At 39.1% G+C, this 20,696-nt stretch overlaps 1 protein-coding gene across 1 annotated transcript in view; it reads left to right on the plus strand.

Annotated features, from left to right (window-relative positions):
* Positions 1-20,696, plus strand: part of cacna1db (calcium channel, voltage-dependent, L type, alpha 1D subunit, b) — a 76,990-nt gene that overhangs the window by 21,771 nt on the left and 34,523 nt on the right. The window contains exons 4-9 of the mRNA XM_061057488.1: positions 6,111-6,250; positions 6,813-6,955; positions 9,561-9,713; positions 11,611-11,807; positions 17,046-17,149; positions 17,354-17,523. Of these exons, the coding sequence (XP_060913471.1) occupies positions 6,111-6,250; positions 6,813-6,955; positions 9,561-9,713; positions 11,611-11,807; positions 17,046-17,149; positions 17,354-17,523 (907 nt within the window). The remainder of the gene's footprint in view (positions 1-6,110; positions 6,251-6,812; positions 6,956-9,560; positions 9,714-11,610; positions 11,808-17,045; positions 17,150-17,353; positions 17,524-20,696) is intronic.

The following is a 20,696-nucleotide window of genomic DNA, read 5'->3' on the forward strand; positions in this document are numbered from 1 at the left end:
GCCTCTTCCATATTAAGTAATCTAAGACATCTGTAGTGCTCCTGAAAATGGCAGTCAGTGTTTTGAATAAAGAGAACCAGGGCTTCCAGGTGAGCAGACCACATCTAGGGAGTGTGCCTGGGATGCCAGGATTCACTGCTAAACCCTCTAGAGGGGTCGTTGGCCTATCAGCGAAATACTGAGAAAGGAGGGTGCCCACTTTACAACCAGAATATGCCATGGCTCACTTGGCCACCTAGCGGAGTGAAGGCAGCAGCATGCCTTAGGTGAGCATCTACGGGATGAGAACAACCACTCTTTGTGCAGTATTTTAAATTGTGCTTTTGACTTTTTTCATGTTAACAAATTGCTGTGTGTGTTTGAAAATGACACACTTTCACACTTGTGTAAAATGTGCAGTTTTTACCTGCATTAGATTGACAGGAGAGGTGAAGATGATAAATGACCCATTAAAGCATCTATTATAAGACCACATCCAACCATAAAAATCTCTTTTTTGTTCTGATAATTTTCACAAGGGTTTTACATTTGGATGGGTCTAAAGGGCCTTAGATTAGATGCCAGATGCTGTAGGTTTGAGAAAAACACGTCATGAAACTTCTATTAAGAAAAGCAACTGTTGCTGATATCTATTGCCCTGTTGTCAAGCATGTGTTCGTGTTCGTGTTCTTGAACAATGAACAGGACATCCCCAGCCATTCTGGCCCTCATAAATCTTATTAAGACCAATGGAATCACAGGCTATTAGGATCTGATTAGCCTGCTTCTGGCAGCCTGGTCGATTTACCTACACGCACCCGATCTCATATACATGTACATAGCCTCAAAGACACTTGCACTCTTTTTTCATATTATCCTCAAGTAGCCAGATAACTGGCCTTAAAATCAACTGCCAGCTAAATATTTGTAGCAATGTACTTTTGTATTATATGCCATTTAAGCCACTTTTGAGCCTGCAACATATTTAGTTTGACAGTCAAATACCCTTTTTAGCTTATCAGCCTTTATGGTGCCGATGTCACTGGAGAAACTCAGGAAGCACATACTGTGGATGTTTGCTGCTGTGAGTGGAAAATATCAAAGTCTTCTGGGGTTGGAAAAGAGTGAATGATGGGGATAGCTGCATTCTTAGATTGCCCCTGGATTTGATCTTGGACTAGCTGGATGCTGCCTTCTGTCGTGTTCAACTGCTAGCAGGGCTAACAACAACAGACTGCTCTGAAGTTAAATCAATACCCACTGGTATAATGGAATTAATGGAAGGCTATTAAGAGGAAGAGGAGATTCCTAGAACTCTAGACATCCTTTATAAAAATGGCATTGCTATAAAGAATAACAAATGCACTTTAACGTCTTTGACGTCTTTACATTAATAGAAAAATATCACCATATGGGAAAACCTTTTGAAACTCTCATTCAGTCGACATTAACTGGCAGAAGGCTTGGCTTATTCCCTTTAAATTTTGTATTACAAACAAAGTTAGATCTTAAGAATGTTTGACGTTAATAGACAATGTACTTTTTGTTAAGTTGAACCTGAAACCTCATTTTATGTGTTTTATTTGGCTGCCCCTTTTGTGGGGTGCAGATGGACTAAAGGTTTGGTCGTGCCCCATGTAGAAGGCCTATAAGTGGGCTGCCCAGGTTGAAGTCTGTCCTATTGAATAAAGGTACTAAAGCAGCTCAAAAATAGAAAAGAAAGAAACGGATTCAGATTAAAAACTCCAGATGTGCTGTTTTATCAACATAGAAAAAATTATACTGGTAGAAAAATGTATGCACAGTGAGTACACAGGATTCCGGCTGGCGGCACCTCAGTGATAGACGAGCAATTGTCTGTCATAGTGCTGTTGGCTTGTGGTACACACTCACACACACCCTCACTCACTCACTCACTCACTCACTCACTCACACACACACACTAACCCATGTAAAAACTGTCCTGAGCCACATGACATTGAGTGTTTGTCAGCTTGTGTTATTGTCATTGAGAGTAGTGACATAGAACGAACCAGTGTCAGCATGGTACGTATATGTGTGTGTGGTGTGTGGTGTGTGGTGTGTGTGTGTGTGTGTGTGTGTGTGTGTGTGTGTGTGTTTCTGTGTGTTTGTGCGCGTGCATGCAGTGTTCCTAATTGATCTATTTGGCAGGTCAGGCGTTATGGTGGCTGCACGCCAGCTCGTTCACAAATCAATGATCATTCTACTTCGGTGAAATTTTTAAGGTAATGTGTTAATTTAGAAGGTTTTTAGAGTTTTTGTTTAAAATTATTATTATTATTATTTTTTTTACTATGGACAGAAAAGGGAGCTGTTTCTTACTACCTCCCTCAAGGCTTAATTGTGAGCTATGTTAGCTGTAAAAATGATTTATTTAATTGAACATTTATCATTCAGATGTATAGAACATAGACTGTATATATACTGTATGTATAGACTATAGCAAAATAATGCGAAAGGGTTCAAATCTTATGTCGACCGAAATACGAAAATAAAGGTTGAGGAGGTGGAATTGATAGAAATGCAGAGGATAGGATGCTTATAGATGATGATGATGATGATGATGGATAAATGATTCCCCCCCTAAAGTATTTAGTGAAACTCAAAATAAACTGAAAGAAGAAACTGTTACTGAAGTTATCATACTTCTATTTATCTTCAGTTTTCACAGAGTAAGATGAGCACAACAGGGACGGCTGTGGCTCATTGGCAGAGTCGGCTAACTGGAAGGGGAATTACATTAAACGCTGAATTGATTCTTCTGTTACGACTTACGACAGTACAGTGTAAATATGAGTGAAGAGTACTGTTGGACGGCTGAGCTCTTTATGTACAGTAGCAGCCTCTGCCATCAGTGTGTGAATGTAATGTGAATGAGTGAATGTGACAGTGTAGTGTTAAAGTGCTTTGAGTAGTCAGAGGACTAGAAAAGAGCTATAAGCTCAAATCCATTTCAATACACAAACACATACTCCACATGATAACAGTTTCTAAACAAACGCTGTAGAAGCTAGCAGAACAACATTTTCTGTCAAATCTAGTACATGTAATATTACAGTCCATTGTCAGTCGATGTGGTCTTCATTACCCCTCTGCTAGTCAACAAATGCACATTGTTTATGAGGGGGAGTATGTATGTTTTACATAGTGCTGGGGCGACCGTGGCTCAGTTGGTAGAGTCGTCGTGTCTCAAGACACTTAACCCCGACTTGCTCCCGCTGCTTCGTTGGCAGTGTATGAATCCATATGAATGATGCATAGCAGCCTCTGCCATCAGTGTGTGAATGTGTAGGTGTGACATGCGGTGTAAAAGAGCTTTGAGTAGTCAGAAGACTAGAAAAGGTCTATACAAGCTCAAGTCCATTTCACTTAGAAATTCATATGTAGTTTGATTTTTATCCCCCGGTTACAGCTGCAACCCTCCCTGTGTTGCGTTCTGAGTGAGGGACACGCCCAATGCACACAAGATGATGATTTTTCAGTGATATTTATGGTCTAGGTCTTGTCTAGTTCTCACCCTGCCTGGTCTTGACTGGGTCTCTATCCCTTAATGTCTTGATCTTGTCTTGGTCTCGGAGCACTCTGGTCTCGGATATGTCTTGGCCTCAGTTAGTGTGGTCTTGAGTACAACACTACCACATGATAAGATGTGTTTCCACCAGCTTACAATGCTGAAATGTTACAGTGAAATATTAGACAATGTATTCATTAAGCGAGTTAAATAAATGAAAATAAGTTTTCCACATTAAAAACTACAAAAAAAGCCTGACAGCCATACTCCGTGGTGACACTTCACATGCAGCTGACATAACTTCACAAAGAGATCATAAATACACAGTTGCTGAAGAGAGGACATTTCTGACATATGTAGGCAGGAGGGTGGAACAGGAATGTATGATTTGATGGAGGCAGGTGTGTGTTCATGGGTGCTTTGAAGGCTCTTATCAAAGTGAATCAGCTCTGAGTCATGGTGCTTGATGACCTCAACAGGTTACCACCCAGCTACAGTAATAGCACACCAATCAGCTTACACAAGTTAACAATTAGGAGTGAAACAAAGCCTGGCCATTGTAGGAACATAACTATTTGGAAGGCACTAGAGTTGGCATGGTATGTTTGCTTCTCTCTAGTCTTTAAGGTCACTCCTCACTTTGATTTTCTGCTTGATGTTTCACAATCCAAGCTGTAATATCTTAGAACTTAGAATGCAAATGTTTTTGACCCAGCTGCAGATTTTCTTTTACTTCAACAGCATTACCACAAAAAAACAGCAGTCTGCATCCATGCTGTAGCTCTGAGGTGTTGTGCATCTCCAGCCACAACATCATTGAGAAAGTAACTGGAATAAATACTCCCATCTAATTAAGAGCTGATTAGATATTTCAGTCTGGAGCAAAATGACATCTCAAACAAAGAAAAAACTGACTGTAAATGTATTTGTTAAACAAGGCAGATTCAATCCTGTTGTTGCATAAAAAGAAAAATGAATAGAATTTGTGTGCATGTGATATTAGTTCTTCTTTTTACATGTATGAATGTTTAGGTTTCCAGACTTTCTCAGTACTTTTTTTCTTCCATCTCCTGTTCAACACCAACACTGATTTACTTGATTTTGAACACTAACCATTTTAACACTGATAGCTGTTGTTGTTTTTTTATTTTAGAAAGTGGAGGTGAGGAAGTGAAATAATATGTAAGCAAATCAAACTGATTGCGCAGAAATATTCAAATTCAGTGGCCTGGTTCAATAGTATATTACTGACTGTATGACTTAGGTCTTTTAGTTTTGAGTGGAGCCCTGACTTTTTCTTTTTGGCATCTTTTATGTTGCTTAAATGGTTTCTGTTTCTGTTTTTCTACACTGCATTTCATTGAATTCAATTGACATTCAAACAATGCCGGATATATTAAGGCTTCTTTTTTGTGTGATGTGTGATATGTTTTTTGGATCATCAGAATGCATCTTGACCAAGGGCTCTGATTTCATACAGGTGTTCTTTCCCGAAATCCTTCCATTAATAGCCAGTATTTCAAGTTCATAATGCTGCTGCTTCATGCAAACCTTGAGGTCTCAAACACTGTCTGTTGAATTTAAGCTTTTCTTAGAAAGTGACAGCATTTATTGTCAGAGGTTTGAATATGGGTTTTCAATGAACACAATAGTTTGACCATGAAAGTTGCTTAAAAACATTGTGCAGGGTCATTTATGTGAAGAAAAGACATGAAGCAATTTAAGTATTGTCCCATGAGCATTAAACACTCGATCCCTGTCTTTACAATATCACACATCTGTGCAGAGAATCGAAAAAAAACAAGTGCTTTGAGTTTTTTTGTTGCATCTTTCATCACTAGAAGTACACTGATTTACACGAGGCGGCTGTGGCTCAGTTGGTACTGTAAAGTCTTCGTCTCTCAACCGTAAGGTCGGGGGTCCCCCGGCTCCTACAGCAACATGTCCGCTGTGTCCTTGGGCAAGTAACTTAACCCAGAATTCCTCCTGCTGCTTCGTTCGCGGCATATGAAATGTGTATGAATGGGATTAGTTACTTCTGATGGTCTCACTGCATAGCAACCTCTGCCATGTGAGTGTGAATGGGGAGGTGTGACATTCAGTGTAAAAGCACTTTGAGAAATCAGAAGACTAGAAAAGCGCTATACGTGCTCAAGTCCATTTACCATTTACATCTTAAAGTAGAAGTCATGCACAGTTCCAGTAAATTTAACAACAGAATATGAAAACTCACGACTTGCCTCTGATAATGACCTTTTCAATCATCTCTATGGATCTTTTTAGAGTGAACAACTCATGATGGAGAAATCTTCTTTTGAATGGTTTCATGTCTTTCACAATGAAAATAGTTATGTTTTTAAATGTCGTTCTTGGATTGACCCAAACATTTACAAGATTCACTCATTCATTCCGTGCATGTAGATTTCAGATCTGATATTTTCATAATGTTTCTTCCCTTTGCTTCTCTTATGTCTGTGTTGTACTCTGGCCGTAAACCAGACCAAAACATTCAGTTTGGATAAACTGGCTGCAACAAAGTTAACATTTTCTTTTTTCTTTTTTTCCCACCCCTTCCTCCTCCCTGTCCCCCTAAATACAGGAAACAGTAGAATATGCCTTCCTGATCATTTTCACAATAGAGACATTTATGAAGATTATTGCCTATGGCCTGGTCATGCACCAAAACTCCTACGTCAGAAACGGCTGGAACATGCTGGACTTCGTCATCGTCATTGTGGGGTGAGTTCATAGTTTGAACATGAACATGCACAACTAAATAATATGGGCGAGTCAGAGCATAAATATCCTCTCAGACACACAGGTAAATCAATTATTTTATACACTTCTGCTAAAGTCATAGAAACAATAGTTAATACTGTCCCTCATTTTCACACATACACACACACACATTTCACAACCTTCTGCATTTGCATGGATCACCATGTTATAATACTGTTATTGTTTTCCACAGCATGTCCTGTGGCATGAATACAGTGTTGGAGATGTTTAAACAGACACACACAAAAACACAAACACACAGTGTATGGTGTTGTTTCCTTATTTATTAGATGGTATATTAAATTACTTTGACTTAGTCATATATAGTACACAGCAAACACAGGCACACACAGGTGCATGTACACTGAGACAAATACAAAGAGCTTTGTTCCAGGTGCTCTGTCTCTGTACTTTCATCTTTCATGGTCTGTTTTTTACCTGATATTTCTGTCACTGCTCTCTTCTACTCTTTTTTTCTTAAACCTATGTCTTCTTACTGTTCTTTCTCCCTCTCTCCCTCCAGATTGTTCAGTGTTGTTCTGGAGATGATAACCAAAGACGCTGACTCTGGTGGCCAGTCTGGAGGCAAACCTGGGGGCTTTGATGTAAAGGCCCTCCGAGCCTTTCGTGTTCTACGACCCCTTCGCCTTGTCTCTGGAGTTCCCAGTGAGTTAACATGGAAACATATCAAGTCACTTTTACTTCACACTTTCCCTTTGAGAGCCAGATTTTCCTTCAAGCAGGCATGTCCTTATGTACACTGCTGATCTCAGATCTAACGTTTGAATAGGCCGTATTGGACTGGCATATTTAACTTCTCTCTTTAATCTGTTCTTCTTAACACACACACACACACACACACACACACACACACACACACACACACACACACACACACACACACACACACTTATTGATGCTATAACCCCAGATGCAATCCCACTGCACAGCAAAAATGAAAGTCTGGTTTGGAAGAAAGAGAGACGCTCACATATGTGCACCAAACTATTACTGAATTTCCCATGATACAGAAAGTCTCATAACAGAATAAGATGTTTTTCCATTTTTGCTATATAATGAATGATGCGTAATGTGTTCAGATATATTGAACTCTGTTCTTTCAACATCACTTAAACGTATTACCCAGTTGGGCAATAAGTCATAATCAGGATATATGAAATTCTGTAGTTTATTTTAAACAACTATGGCACACATGTTTACAGTAAGTCTCTCTCTAGGTGTAAAATGTGTTTTACATTTTAGGTTTTTGTTTCAACGTAAAAATTTAACAATAGTTATCTTTTATTGTTAAATCCTTTGTCTCTTCATTTTTTTAACAGATGAAAATGTAAGAATTGAGGTCTGTCTAGTGCTTTGTTCTGGATAATGACACACTTAAAGCTTTTCTTAGTAACAAGGTGAAAAATAATTTTCCTCACAAGGCACATTTGTGTTTACTTGAAGCAAAAGCGTCATTTCCTCATTCAATTTGCACGAATCTGTAAATGCAGACACTACAACTCTTTTTAACAAACATTTACTGAACATATCTGTACATCAGTTTGTCAGAAAAATAAAATACATTAACGTTTTGATGTTACATTTTTTGTTCATCTAAGACACAGAGTGCATGTAGCACTGTGGCTTCACCACAGTGTGATCACTTCTGGTGGTAACTGGTGCGTTTGTCACCAGTGTCTGGGACTTTGTGATTCTCTTTGGTGTGCAGAGGAACAGTCTCTGAGTGAGTGGGTCAGTGGGATCTAGGACCAATTGAATTCAGTATTTCTCCATACAGTGTGTGGTTGAAATGGCTCACTTGGTTTCAATGTCTATAGGTCTCTTGTTGACCTTTTTTTGTAGGCACACTAAATAAGTTGTGTCATTTCCAGATCGAGCTGTGCCCGCACAACTTTTGGTTGCTGAAAACTTGATTTTATGGACTGTAGCGTTCTGGTACAGCAGTTGAGAAGTCTCTGTGCAGGACTGGTCTGGAGTTTCTTTGCTTATGAGTTGCGGTGGTCTACATAGAAGAGCAAGATAAGGTCGTGATGAGGTCTCATGCTGAAATTGTTAGCCACAGTCAGATGAATCTCTGGAAGTCTTGAGTACTGTGGTCCATTCTCAGTGAAAAAATTAGGGGTGGCTTCATGAGCCAAATGGGCTTTAAGTTAATTTTCACTGAGTATATATAGGATAGGATAATACTTTATATATCTGAAAGATTTCCCAAAAATGTAGTTCTAACCTACAGTGATCAAACAGATCTATAACGACCTTTGCCCATGGTCTGCTCGGCATCTCATATGGAAATTGTGTTTCTTTTTGTTGGTTAATATCCATTGACCTGTAAGTTACACACATGGCTTGATATATTTTAATGTTGTTGTAGTGCTCAAAATTAACAATGTCTTACAGTTAATTGGTTTTCAAAAGTATTTACAATCTATCAGAATTTAACACAGTCTGAAATATCAAAGCTACACATTTCACACACACAGATCAAAAGGAGATTCAGACAATAATGCTGGTTTTGTCGGAAGTGACAGGTGAAGGACAGAGCAGACTGCAGCAGCTGAGATTTAAAAGCTGTGATGTCAGGCTTGATCCAATCAGGAATCAGCAATTTCAGTTGCACTGTTCAATCAGAGGCAGCACCTGTATCAGCACCTGATTGACAGAAACACCCACAGACACACTTTTACAGAAACACACACACACTCACTATAGCAGAGGAAACAAAGCTGCACATATAATAAACATGATCAATAACCAATATGACACAGGGTCATAACATATCACTGCACGTTCACCCCTGAAAAATATTCCCTTTTGATAAATGATGAAATCACTTGATGCTTTTGATTTGTAGTTCGGTCATCCCTGGGGCATCATCAATGTTTTCCTTCTTTGGTTGCACAGCTGATTACGTTGAGTCTCTCCTCATAAATTGGTCAAAAGCAGCTTCCAAAAATAAAATGAACATTCAGGATGATAGCAGCATGTTTTTTCCTGGTTCGTAGATTACATCCAGATTGTACTTTTGATAACACTTCACAGCATAATTCTTTGGAGCCTTTTGGGTGCACTCAGAATGACCAACCATTCAATTTTTAAAGATTTATCAGCTTTTTGCGTATATATGTCTGTATTCTCCTGCTGCTTTTCTTTATCTAGGTGGCATCTTAGATTAGTAAAACCCTGGGTACACGTGTATATCCCTGTCTATAACTTTGTGCTCTCTCTAACCTTGTCTTCTGTGTGTTTGCAGGTTTACAGGTGGTTCTTAACTCCATTATTAAAGCCATGGTTCCCCTGCTTCACATCGCTCTGCTAGTCCTCTTTGTCATTATTATCTACGCCATCATCGGCCTGGAGCTCTTCATTGGCAAAATGCATGCAACGTGCTATCTGATAAAAACAGGTATGATAGTCTAAAGACTCAATCTTGTTTTGTTCTGATTTTTGTTAGAGCCCGGCCGATTAATCGGTCAGCCAATATATATGCTAATATTAGCCAGCCGTCGGCCGGCTAATATTAGCATATCCAGTGACTATCCGTATCGGCTAATTTTATCACAGAAATGTGCCGACATTACTAGATTTATTCACCAGTCAAAAAGGATTTAATTTAAGTATCATTGTATTACATTAGCAGTTATCTTTCACCAGCAGAGTGTGATATATGGATTACAACAAGCATTATCACTCTCCAGAGTGTCAAGTGGTGACACATGTACTATACATGCACAGATACTTTCCAGTTGAGTGACCATCTTGTCTTCATTATATATCTTTTCCACAAGTGTTTGATAACTGCATTTGGGGGATCAACGCAATAAATGTGTGTGTATATCTATCGCTATCTTTCTCCACAGATCAAATATAGAAGATATCGGCCGATTTATCGGTATCAGATTTTTTTTCTCTACCCAATATCAGTATCGGCCCAAAAAATCTCTTATCGGTCGGGCCCTAATTTTTGTTTTAATGTTTTCCCTTTTGTATTAGCTTTCAGATATGCTTTAGTTACATTACCTCTTGAAAAATGTTGTTCTTCGCAGAAATAGGACTGAATCCCTGAGCATGGATGAGAACATGTACCTTGTCTATGAATGAAAGCAAGCTGCTGAAACAGGACAGAACAGCAGATGGTGGATTAAATCCAGTAATTAAATGACTAATATCTAGCTATTATGTAAACAGGCTTGACCTTTGCTCTTGCATTGCTTGCAATGAGGTAGAATTATTCAAGAAATTAAGGATCAACTGACGGATGGTTGTCATAATGAGCTTCAAGCTTCAAAGGAATACTCTAACCATTTTTTATATAGTGTCACTTTCACTGTTTTAGATGCTCACTCCTTTCACCTAATCTTCCCCCTTTCCCTGCTCCTTCCTGCTTTGATCTGTTTGTGCTTGAATGTCATTGTTGAGGGAAGTCAAGAGGTCAGGTTACAGGAAGACCGAAGCTTACTTTAATCCCTACTTGCTTGCGTCTGTTCCGTTGGCCCTGAGAAAGGCACTTTGTGTTTTTTAACTGTTTGCTGTTATAGGAATGGGGGTGGGGGGCACTTGTCTACAGCCCAACAATATTTGATGCATGGTTTGTGTGTCTTTTTGTGTGCATGTATTTATGTGTTGTGGGTCAACCTATTATGAGCTCATCTATACTGCATATACTGTACTGTACTCTTTTAAACTTATTTTAGAAGCGCAGGCTTCGATTTACTTGAGCAACAACATTTATTTTCATCTCCAAAGCCAGCACAAGTTCATCTTATGATCTTATCATTTTCTCTGATGGTTAAATAAAAGTTGCAACAGGACAAAACCCATAGCAACAAAGCCCACCTCTGAAGACAAAGATGGACTGCTGATCCATGTGGTTGTTGATATAGCCTAAATCAGTGTTTATAGTGATCTTATGGAGATACAAAAATACTAATTACAAGATTTGGATTTAAATGAAAAAGGAGCAGATTGTATTAGTGTAACCACATTAGCGTTAGTTAAAAACAGAGAAATAGAGATACTTCTGAAATAAATTACAAATCAGTGCCAAGATGCTTAGAGAATTGTTAGGCTTTTATATTTAAAATATGTGTGCCTTTAAGTAGTATGCTTTTGTTCTTATGTCATATCAGTTTTTCCCTGTTGGTGACACTACTCTAAAGAAAATAAACCATCATTTTATGTAAAGTTATAGACAATATAGAGCACTTTTGAAGTTTTTAAAGCTACTAACATTATTATTGTTAGTATTATTATTGTTACTTTTTTAAAACACTGGCATTATTATTATTATTCTGTGCCCCCAGGTGCCCTACCAGAAGAAGAGTCCACTCCATGTTCGGTATCGGGGCACGGCCGCCAATGTCTGCTTAATGGCACAGAATGTAGAGAGGGCTGGCAAGGCCCCAACAATGGCATCACCAACTTTGACAACTTTTTGTTCGCTATGCTCACTGTGTTCCAGTGCATCACCATGGAGGGCTGGACCGACGTCCTCTACTGGGTAATCTCTCACAATGCATTAAAATGACTTTGTGGAGCCCAAATTGTATCATTCAAAAATATAATTTTTGGTAAATTTCCCCATTGTGGGATAAATAAAGGATTATCTTACCTTAAATAAGTCCATGTGACAGTCTTGTACAGAGATTCATGGTTTGCATATTGCAGATCATGTGAGACATTCAATTTTATTAGAAATATTCTCATTTAAAGGATGGTATACCATTTCTCTCCAAGTCTTTCTGCTACAAGTGACATAAACTTGACTCAAGGCAATGCCCTTTTTACATCAGCAATGAACTAACCGTCATTTCTACGATGTAAATAGACACTATAGCTAAAATGATATCTTACAGTAAACTGCAAAGTTTACATAGCTCTCTGATTTCTACATGAATCATACTTAATGAGTCCATTTGAAGTAAAAGCTCAGATGATATTCTTGCTACTGTTTCTACCCTAGGTATAAACTGGCCTTACCTATCAGCTTCTCAGAAGTAAAAAATTACCAACCGCCTTTAATTACCCACAATAATCATCATTCAAGCTTAACTCAGAATGAGTTTACATCACAAGCCACCCACATCCTACCTCTTCTTAATGGTGAAGACCCTTTTCCATTGAATTATCAACCTCTCACCCAGCTTCTCTTTCTCTGTGGTCTCTGCCTTTTCTCTCCCTCGTACTCTTAACAACCCATACACATGTATGGGTTACTATGGCGATCCATGCTGTAGTGACCAGTTTTAACAAACCCAATATTGTTTGGAAAAGTCACTTGAGGGATGAATGTGGAAGCTTTTGGACGCGTGCTTAGCTCGAAGAAATGACCACAGTCCATTGATGTTGTGATTTGGATATTTCAATCCATTTATTTTTTAATTCTTCTTATCAATAAAGGAAAATATGACAACCACTGTCTATAAATAAAACAAACAAATCCGTTGGATGCGTTTAACTCCGACAGGCTGACACGGTAGAAAAACTGTTTGCCTCCATTCAATCACCTGTCCCACCTCACCTGGAGCCTTGCTTTAACCACAGCATCCGCCCAGGCTACCCAGTAGAGGGCCAACACACACAACCATAAGGAAAATACCATGACACAAAACAAACACAGAATTTTGCTCCAACACATGCTAATATTCATGCTAAAATGGAAAACGAAGGACATGCTACAAGCCTGCTATGAAGGATACATGGATGGATACACTGACTTAACTTTTCCTTCACAAAATAAATTGAGTATAGGATAATGTGGGTGGCTGAGTCAAAACTTTGTGTCACCTCAGCAAGGCCAGCTTTTGTGTGTTAGTTCCTTCACTCATTTTTGACTCAGTTATCTCTCACATTGGCCTTCACTTATCAATCTGGTGTAGAAACCAGTGCAGATTTGGGTGTAGAAATCATCGTACGAGAAGAGTCCACGTGGGACCTATGAAACGTGCGTATCTGGCTGACCACAGCGTACGCAAGACCGGGTGTGGCGGCTGGAAACGATCGTCATTTAAATACCACGCCCCTATTTATTCACGGCTCAGCTGTCCTCGTCCCCAGAGTTTAAGGCATGGAGATACTTAATACGGCAAAGAAGATAAACGAGATATGACCTGAGTGACAGCATAACAGAGAAAAGTAAAGAGGAATAACATTGTGTTGTTTGGCAGTCTGAAATATAGGATTAGCGAGCTTCAGAAGAAGTGCGCCTGCATGGGAATCTCAACAGGGATGGTTTTAAATATAAAAAAGATTTAATTAAAATATTAAAAACTCAAGCGGATCGTGGAGCGAGTAGCTTCCTTCATCGGTTCAGCCTCAATGTCAGGCACAAGTGGTACAGGCGAACCTGCATCTGTGTCGGATAACTTCGGCTGCACTGGCAGCTCGTCATTAATGAGACTTTAAAAGAGAAGAGAAACCTGAAACGTCCTGCATCACATGAATAAAGTGTTTGATCAAACGCTGTGCAATGTGCACTTCTCATCCGATTAGCCTTCTTTCCAAACACAAGAATTTAACACTTACATAAAAGAAGCTCCTTACTTCGTCTTAGAGCCCCCCAGATTTCTTTATTCGTTATTATGTCACATGTAGTCTCTGGCCTCAGGACGTCTGCTGTGCGCAATTACGCATGTGGCGCATCAGCATATTTATTATTTTAATCTCCGGACATACTGATTAGTTATGAGGTAATGTTAATGTTCTGTATTCTTAAATATTTCATATTTCAGAGGCTAAAAGTTGTATTTAATATCTCTGGAAGTTTTTATGTCCTTTTAAAGTACCGGTAAATGTTTTTAGTTTTTCTGTTTTAATTTGTCTCAGTATTTTCTGCAGCGATATCTGCAACATGAACGTTTAACATGTAATTACCGAAAGCAGCCTCTCTAATCTTTAATCTTTAAAGTAAATCGATTAAACAAACAAAAATTAATCAAATAAAACACACAACTAAATAAATCACCTGACAGATCGCGCTGCTCATCATTATCTAAAAAGCAATGTAGTCTACAGAGATCGTTTGAGGTGAAGCGTAATATAAAATACATTTGAGATATCTTATCTAACAGTAAATCTGTGAACCTCTATCTACCCGTCTTAACAAGCACTGTTATAGTATGATCTAATTATTCTCTGACACAGACAGATTCGCTGCAGCGCAAGTCCACACTGAGTTGAAAACGTGCGTACACGAACTGAGACCTGGTGTGAGATTTGAGCGTACCCTCCGCTCACGTCCAAATTGATAAGTGCCGGACTTTGCGTGGAAATGACCGTACACCCATTTTTCTGCCATACGTACGTTTGATGAGTGAGGGCCATTGTGCCCTCTGGTGTTCACATTTCCTACTCTTGTTTAATTTGAATCACAGACATGAAGATTTTATTAAAATGACTGCCAGTCTCTCAGTCTCTCTCTATTTCTATCAATTTATCCATCGATCAATCAGTCAAACAATCATCACACTTAACATACAAAGCAGGTATAGACCTTGGGGCAGCGGTTTAACTCAGTGGTTAGAGCATGTGCCCCTATGTACGGAGGCTATAGACCTCATTGTGGTGGGTTCAAATAGGACCTCTGCCCTTCGCTGCATCTCTCCTGTGGACATTTCCTGTCTCTACTTTTTTTAAATCATATTGTTTTAAAAAACATTCCCTGAAGAACAAGCACTGGGCAACAGTTGCAACCATTTTTTTTTTGTGGGTAAAGGACAGAGAAAGAAATAAAAAATTGAAAACATTTAGTTTGGTAGTATTATTGTTTTCTGCCCTCAGTCTTGTTTTGTCTTCTATTCAATAACTTTTAACAGCATGAAGCATTATGAATATCACAATAATGGGATCCAAAAAGACATATACATTTCAGTCTTTCTATCGATCAATCAATCTTTATTTTTAGAGAAATTCATAACAAATTGAATCTCTGGACCTCCTTGTTATATTATTGTACAGAGGCCCCCCTGCAGTTATTCATCATGAGCACACCACTAATCAACTTTTAGCAAAGTAACAGTGGCAAGGAGAAGACTGTGTTTTAACAGGAAGAAACCTCGAGCAGAACCAGACTCATGGTGAACACCTTCTGCTGTGACTGTGTTGGGCTCGCAGAAGGAGAGATCGAATGAGAAAACCAAACAGAAACAACTACAGCAACCAAAATAACAAACCAATAAAACAGATGTATGACTACATGGCCAGTTATAATTGTAAAAGCATTCGTAGTAATAGCAATAATGTTGATTATAGCTGTTGAAGTGAAGTCGTTCTAAGATTCACATCCACAGTTATAATAATGATCACAGACTTAACACCTCTATTAATAGATGTAGCAGTGGGAGCGGGTCCATACCAGCAGGCTGTCTGCTGCAAAGATCCAAGAAACCTTTAAGACAAGGGGACTCAGGAACTCCCGGGGAGATGTGTGGTAACTTAAATGGTACATGAAGACCTAAAGTTAGTGACATGCTGTAATAGATATAAATGCATACTGATAGAGAGAGCAAGGGAGCGACAGGACCTCATCGTGCCAGGTCCCCAAGAAGTCTAAGCCTATAGCAGCATAACAAGGAGCTGGTCCAAGCCTGAACCAGCCCTAAATAAAGCTTTGTCCCAAAGGAAAAATATAAGCCTGCTCTAAAGTAGAGAGGGTGCTAGCCTCCTGCTAATCACTGTTAGATGATTCCAAAGAAGTGGGGCCTGATAACTTAAAGCCCTACCTCCCATAGTCATTTTAGAGAGGTACAAAGGTGAAACATGATGTCCTTGAAAGTTGTACTTTTGTGAATACTTTAAAAGACAAAATCACAACCCAAATGGGAATAAAACTGACAGAGCTCAATGAAGACATTTACCAGAAATTTCCACAATAAAAAACTGAAATAGGAGAGCAAAATGACCAGACAAAAGCCACTTTTCCAGGCACTGAAGAAAAGACTCATGGAGTAGTGAAGCAAATTGTGCACTGCATATAGTAAAGAGCAAAATACGATGATGGACAATTTGAATGACTTGGAGTTAAGGTCTAACAAACAATCCTTGTATATACAACGTACAATACAGAGGAGGATGCAGAGTTAAACAGCAACTCAGCTGAAGAGTTTCTGGAAAAGTGGCTTCGAGAGGAGTTTTCAGTTTACTCAGACCTCCAGGTACAGCACACTCACAGAGCTCTGGCCCCAAAACAGGTCAATCTCCACAGTCTATCGTCATACACTTTCAGCAGATCAGCAGCAGTTGTGTTATGTTGACTCAAAATGAGTTTTGGGTCTGTGTCAGTTAACTAGAGTTAATTAACTATTCTAAGTTTGTTTTGGGGCAGCTGTGGCTCTGTGGTTGAGTCGGTTGTCGGTTTGATCCCCATTTGAAACAGTCCTAGAGCAAGACACTGAACCCTTAATAGCTCTTGCTGCTCATTTCTGTGACCTGTAGTGTGAAGCACTTTGAGTTGTCAGAAGACTAGAAATGCACTTAGTCCAAGTCCATTTGTAATGACACAAATAGTCATATCAGAATCATCTTTATTGGCCAGGTATGCTTACACATACACACACAAGGAATTTAACTTTGGTGAATTGATTCTGATTCTGATTCTGATATGCTATTTTATATGCATTTGTAACATTGATGAATTTTTTATCTTTTAATAATGTAGAAAGGCAAATATTTGCATAGTTTAGACATTTAAATGTGAATAAAGAGACTATTTTTTTTCTTCACTCCCTGTGCTTCTTTGCAGATGAATGATGCAATGGGCTTTGAACTGCCCTGGGTCTACTTTGTCAGTCTGGTCATCTTTGGATCCTTCTTTGTTCTCAACTTGGTTTTGGGAGTGTTGAGTGGGTAGGTTTTTTAGTTTGTCTGTACATGCTAAATGTGTTTTATTCCCAGTGAAATTGTTCTTTTATTATTGTTTAACTTGTTAATTTTATGACATGCTTGTTAGTAACCATATGGATGTTAGTTATGCTACTCTGAACAAAAAAGCACTAGTTCTGATTTTACATAGTGTTGTCTGACTCAGTTAGTGTGCTCTGAACTTTCCAGAGAGTTTTCCAAAGAGCGAGAGAAGGCCAAGGCTCGGGGAGATTTCCAGAAGCTACGGGAGAAGCAGCAGTTAGAGGAAGACCTGAAAGGCTACCTGGACTGGATCACCCAGGCTGAGGACATTGACCCAGAGAACGAGGAGGAGGGGGATGAGGAGGGAAAGCGTAACCGTGAGTTAATTAATCTGATTTGTCTCTCTGTGTTTGTTTGAGGCAAAGAAATTAAGAATGCAAACCAGATGGAGAGCTACTGAGCCTTAAGTTCTTCTGCCTCAAATGATGATGTGGGTGTTTTCTATGATAGTCAAAGGAGGTAGGTGAAGTGGGGACAAAACATTACTAAACAGCCTGTTGTTATTCAACTCTGAAAAGCTAAGTCATGCTTTGTCTTTAATCCGTTATGAAGGGAATATGTAGGGCATCTCGAACAAATCACCCTGGCTCAGCTGTCACTGTTGGAGTAGCTTTAAATAAGACGCCCTTTAAAAAAAGTTTTGATGCTGTGTAAAATGTGAATACGAACAGAATGTGATGATTTTCAAAACATTGAAACCCCATTTTCAATAAAATAATAGCACAAAGGCAACAATTCAAATGTTTAAATTGAGAACTTTTCTATGTTTTTGGACAATTATATTCCCACTTTGAATTTGATACCAGAAACATTTGAATACAAGTTGTGACATGGTCATGTTTAACCTCTCTGTTGCATCACATATTCTTTTAACATTAGTGTAAGCATTTGGAAACTGAGGAGACCAATTGCTGTCAATTTGAATGAGATTATTTGAGGGCATTATAAAATGTAATCCTACATGAAGCAAGTATGGTAAAAAAAATCCACAAAGGACATGACAAGTTAGAACTGCAGGAAGGCCTGTTTATCACCTTTTACTACAGAGCCATCATGTTGTCATATGTGCAAAATGTTGTTGGTATTGTCTTGCTGAAATGAACAAGGCCTTCACTGTAAAAAGAAAAGATCATAATCTACTTGGCAGCGTATGTTGCTCTTAAACTTGTACCTCATTTCTTCCACACCAGCCTGTCTCGCCTCTTTTCTATTTCTTCCACACAGTGTGTTTCTGTGGACTTAGATCCTCAGCAGTTTGTTTGATTAAATTACATAAAAACAGAACTCCAGTTTTAATTAGTTTTCACCCTTGAGCTGTTTTACAGCAGCTGAGTCACATGATGAAGAAGTTTAATGTTAATAACATGGCAAATGTGAAAACAATCACAAGTTGAAGTGTTAAAAGAAATAGTGCATATCCAGGACAGATGGAAGAGGAGTGCTTTTGAGCACAGTGTGTCTGACACAGTGAACAGGAACGGGAGGGGCAGAGCTGGCAGACACTGTGCACTTATTGATTGATCACACGTCATCTCTCCGCAGGAGGCAATAAAAAAAACACACAATACAAACATGAGGCCCCCCATAGACGACGAGGCCCCACACACAGCATGTGTTCTGCATGTAGGAAGACACAGTACTGTTTATCCTCCAGTGGTCAATGCTTTCTGGCCTCTGCTGACAGGCGTCCTATGTCCACACTGCCCACATGGCTTGATGATTTGTGGCTGTCGGATGAGTGTTTGTGTCATTGTGCGCATGGCATAAAACTGGAGCATTGTGTGTTTGTGTGTGTATCTGAGATCAGCATGGAATCAGATTTATTTCAGAGGACTGGTCAGTCACCGATCACAGCAGAACATGCTGCATCCGGCCGATTCCGGTCATGAGCAAGTTGATTGGTGCACCTCTATTAACAACTGTTTTGTTCATTAGCTTGTGAGTCTTCTGATTGCTAATATCATCTATTTTGAACCGCAGTGTTTGTTAACTTTAAATAGGGCACATAAAAACCTTGATCTATTAGGGTGTGTGCCCAGATACAGTAGTTGTTTTACTGGCAGAAGACTGCAGCGTACTGGGAGCACTGGGTTCGGGCACTTGTGTAGTAGGAGGAAAAGTATTGCACATTACCTTGATTTCTTTGACAAACATTATCCAGGCAACGGTGTTTGTGTGATGAAAAAGTAATGTCCTTTTGTTATTCTATTCTTTTGTTTCAAATGGTGTTTCCCACTTAGAGCATTAACCACAGGATGCTTGCCTTCATAATTTATATTTATATAAATTTATAAATATCTATATTTATATAGATACAGTGAGCTAAAAGACTCAACAAGTGAAGACAAAAATACAGTGAGCTACTGTGATGATTACAGCCAGAATCAAGGCCTTTTTTTATTTATCGGCATATGCCTTATATAGAATGCATTCTTGCATGGCAAAAAGATGCAAAGACACAGAATGAACTTTAAACATGAAAGCTTTACAAAAAATATTCTGATAGAATACTCCTCGTCTTAGCCACATATTCTTCCATTATTGCTTCATCAAGATTATAAAAACATGATTTCAGTTGGATCTCCTCTGTTCTTTTCTGTACCTGAGCAGTGATGTAAATTAGGGTTCTCCCTGTGTGATGATATAATTTATGATGATAGCATATTAAAACAGAAAATGATAGTCTTTCACCCCTCCATACAGAACTAGACTAGGGCGGCAGTAGCTCAGTCTGTAGGGACTTGGTTTGGGAACCGGAGGGTCGCCGGTTCAAGTCCTGGTGCGGAATAAATATGGAAGTTGGTCTGGTAGCTGGAGAGGTGCCAGATCACTTCCAGAGCACTGCCGAGGTGTCTTTGAGCAGGACACCAAACCCCCTACCCAGCACCAGCTCAGGAGCACCCACTGTGGGCAGCTCTGTCACTCTGACATCTCTCCATTAGTGCATGTCCATAGGATCCTGTATATGTCCATATGATCCTATATGTGTATATTTCAGCCTGTGTGTGTGTTGACGACAGAGTGTAAAAACAGAATTTCTGTTTTCAGAATAAAGTAAATCTTAAGTGTAAAGACATGTCAGCAACAATCCCACATTTTCCCACTGTGTTTAGGGCTGGACTGAGAACTTTGTTTGTCAGCTTTGCTGTTTATCTTACAGACTTCATTCTATACTTCATTATATACGTTAGTTTGTAATGTGTCTATTCTTTACATGGTGGCTTATGTTGGTACAGTCATCTGCAGGGGTGTGTCCAGAGGGAAATCTTGAAATCTGATTGGCCACTCCAAAAATCTTTATCTGTCATTGGCTATCTGCTCTGTCAGGCGGGACTTATTGTTAAAATCAGCTGTTGGGTTTTTTTTTTTTTGCAGAAGGGTGCACGTAGTTTTCTTTACATATTAATGTAGCATATTTTCTTTTGTTTGTAGTTTAAACTAAGTGCACATAAATTAAAACTTTGCACATCTTTCTCATAACACAGGGACA

Source organism: Labrus mixtus, chromosome 15 (assembly GCF_963584025.1).
Source record: "Labrus mixtus chromosome 15, fLabMix1.1, whole genome shotgun sequence".
NCBI lineage: Eukaryota > Metazoa > Chordata > Actinopteri > Labriformes > Labridae > Labrus > Labrus mixtus.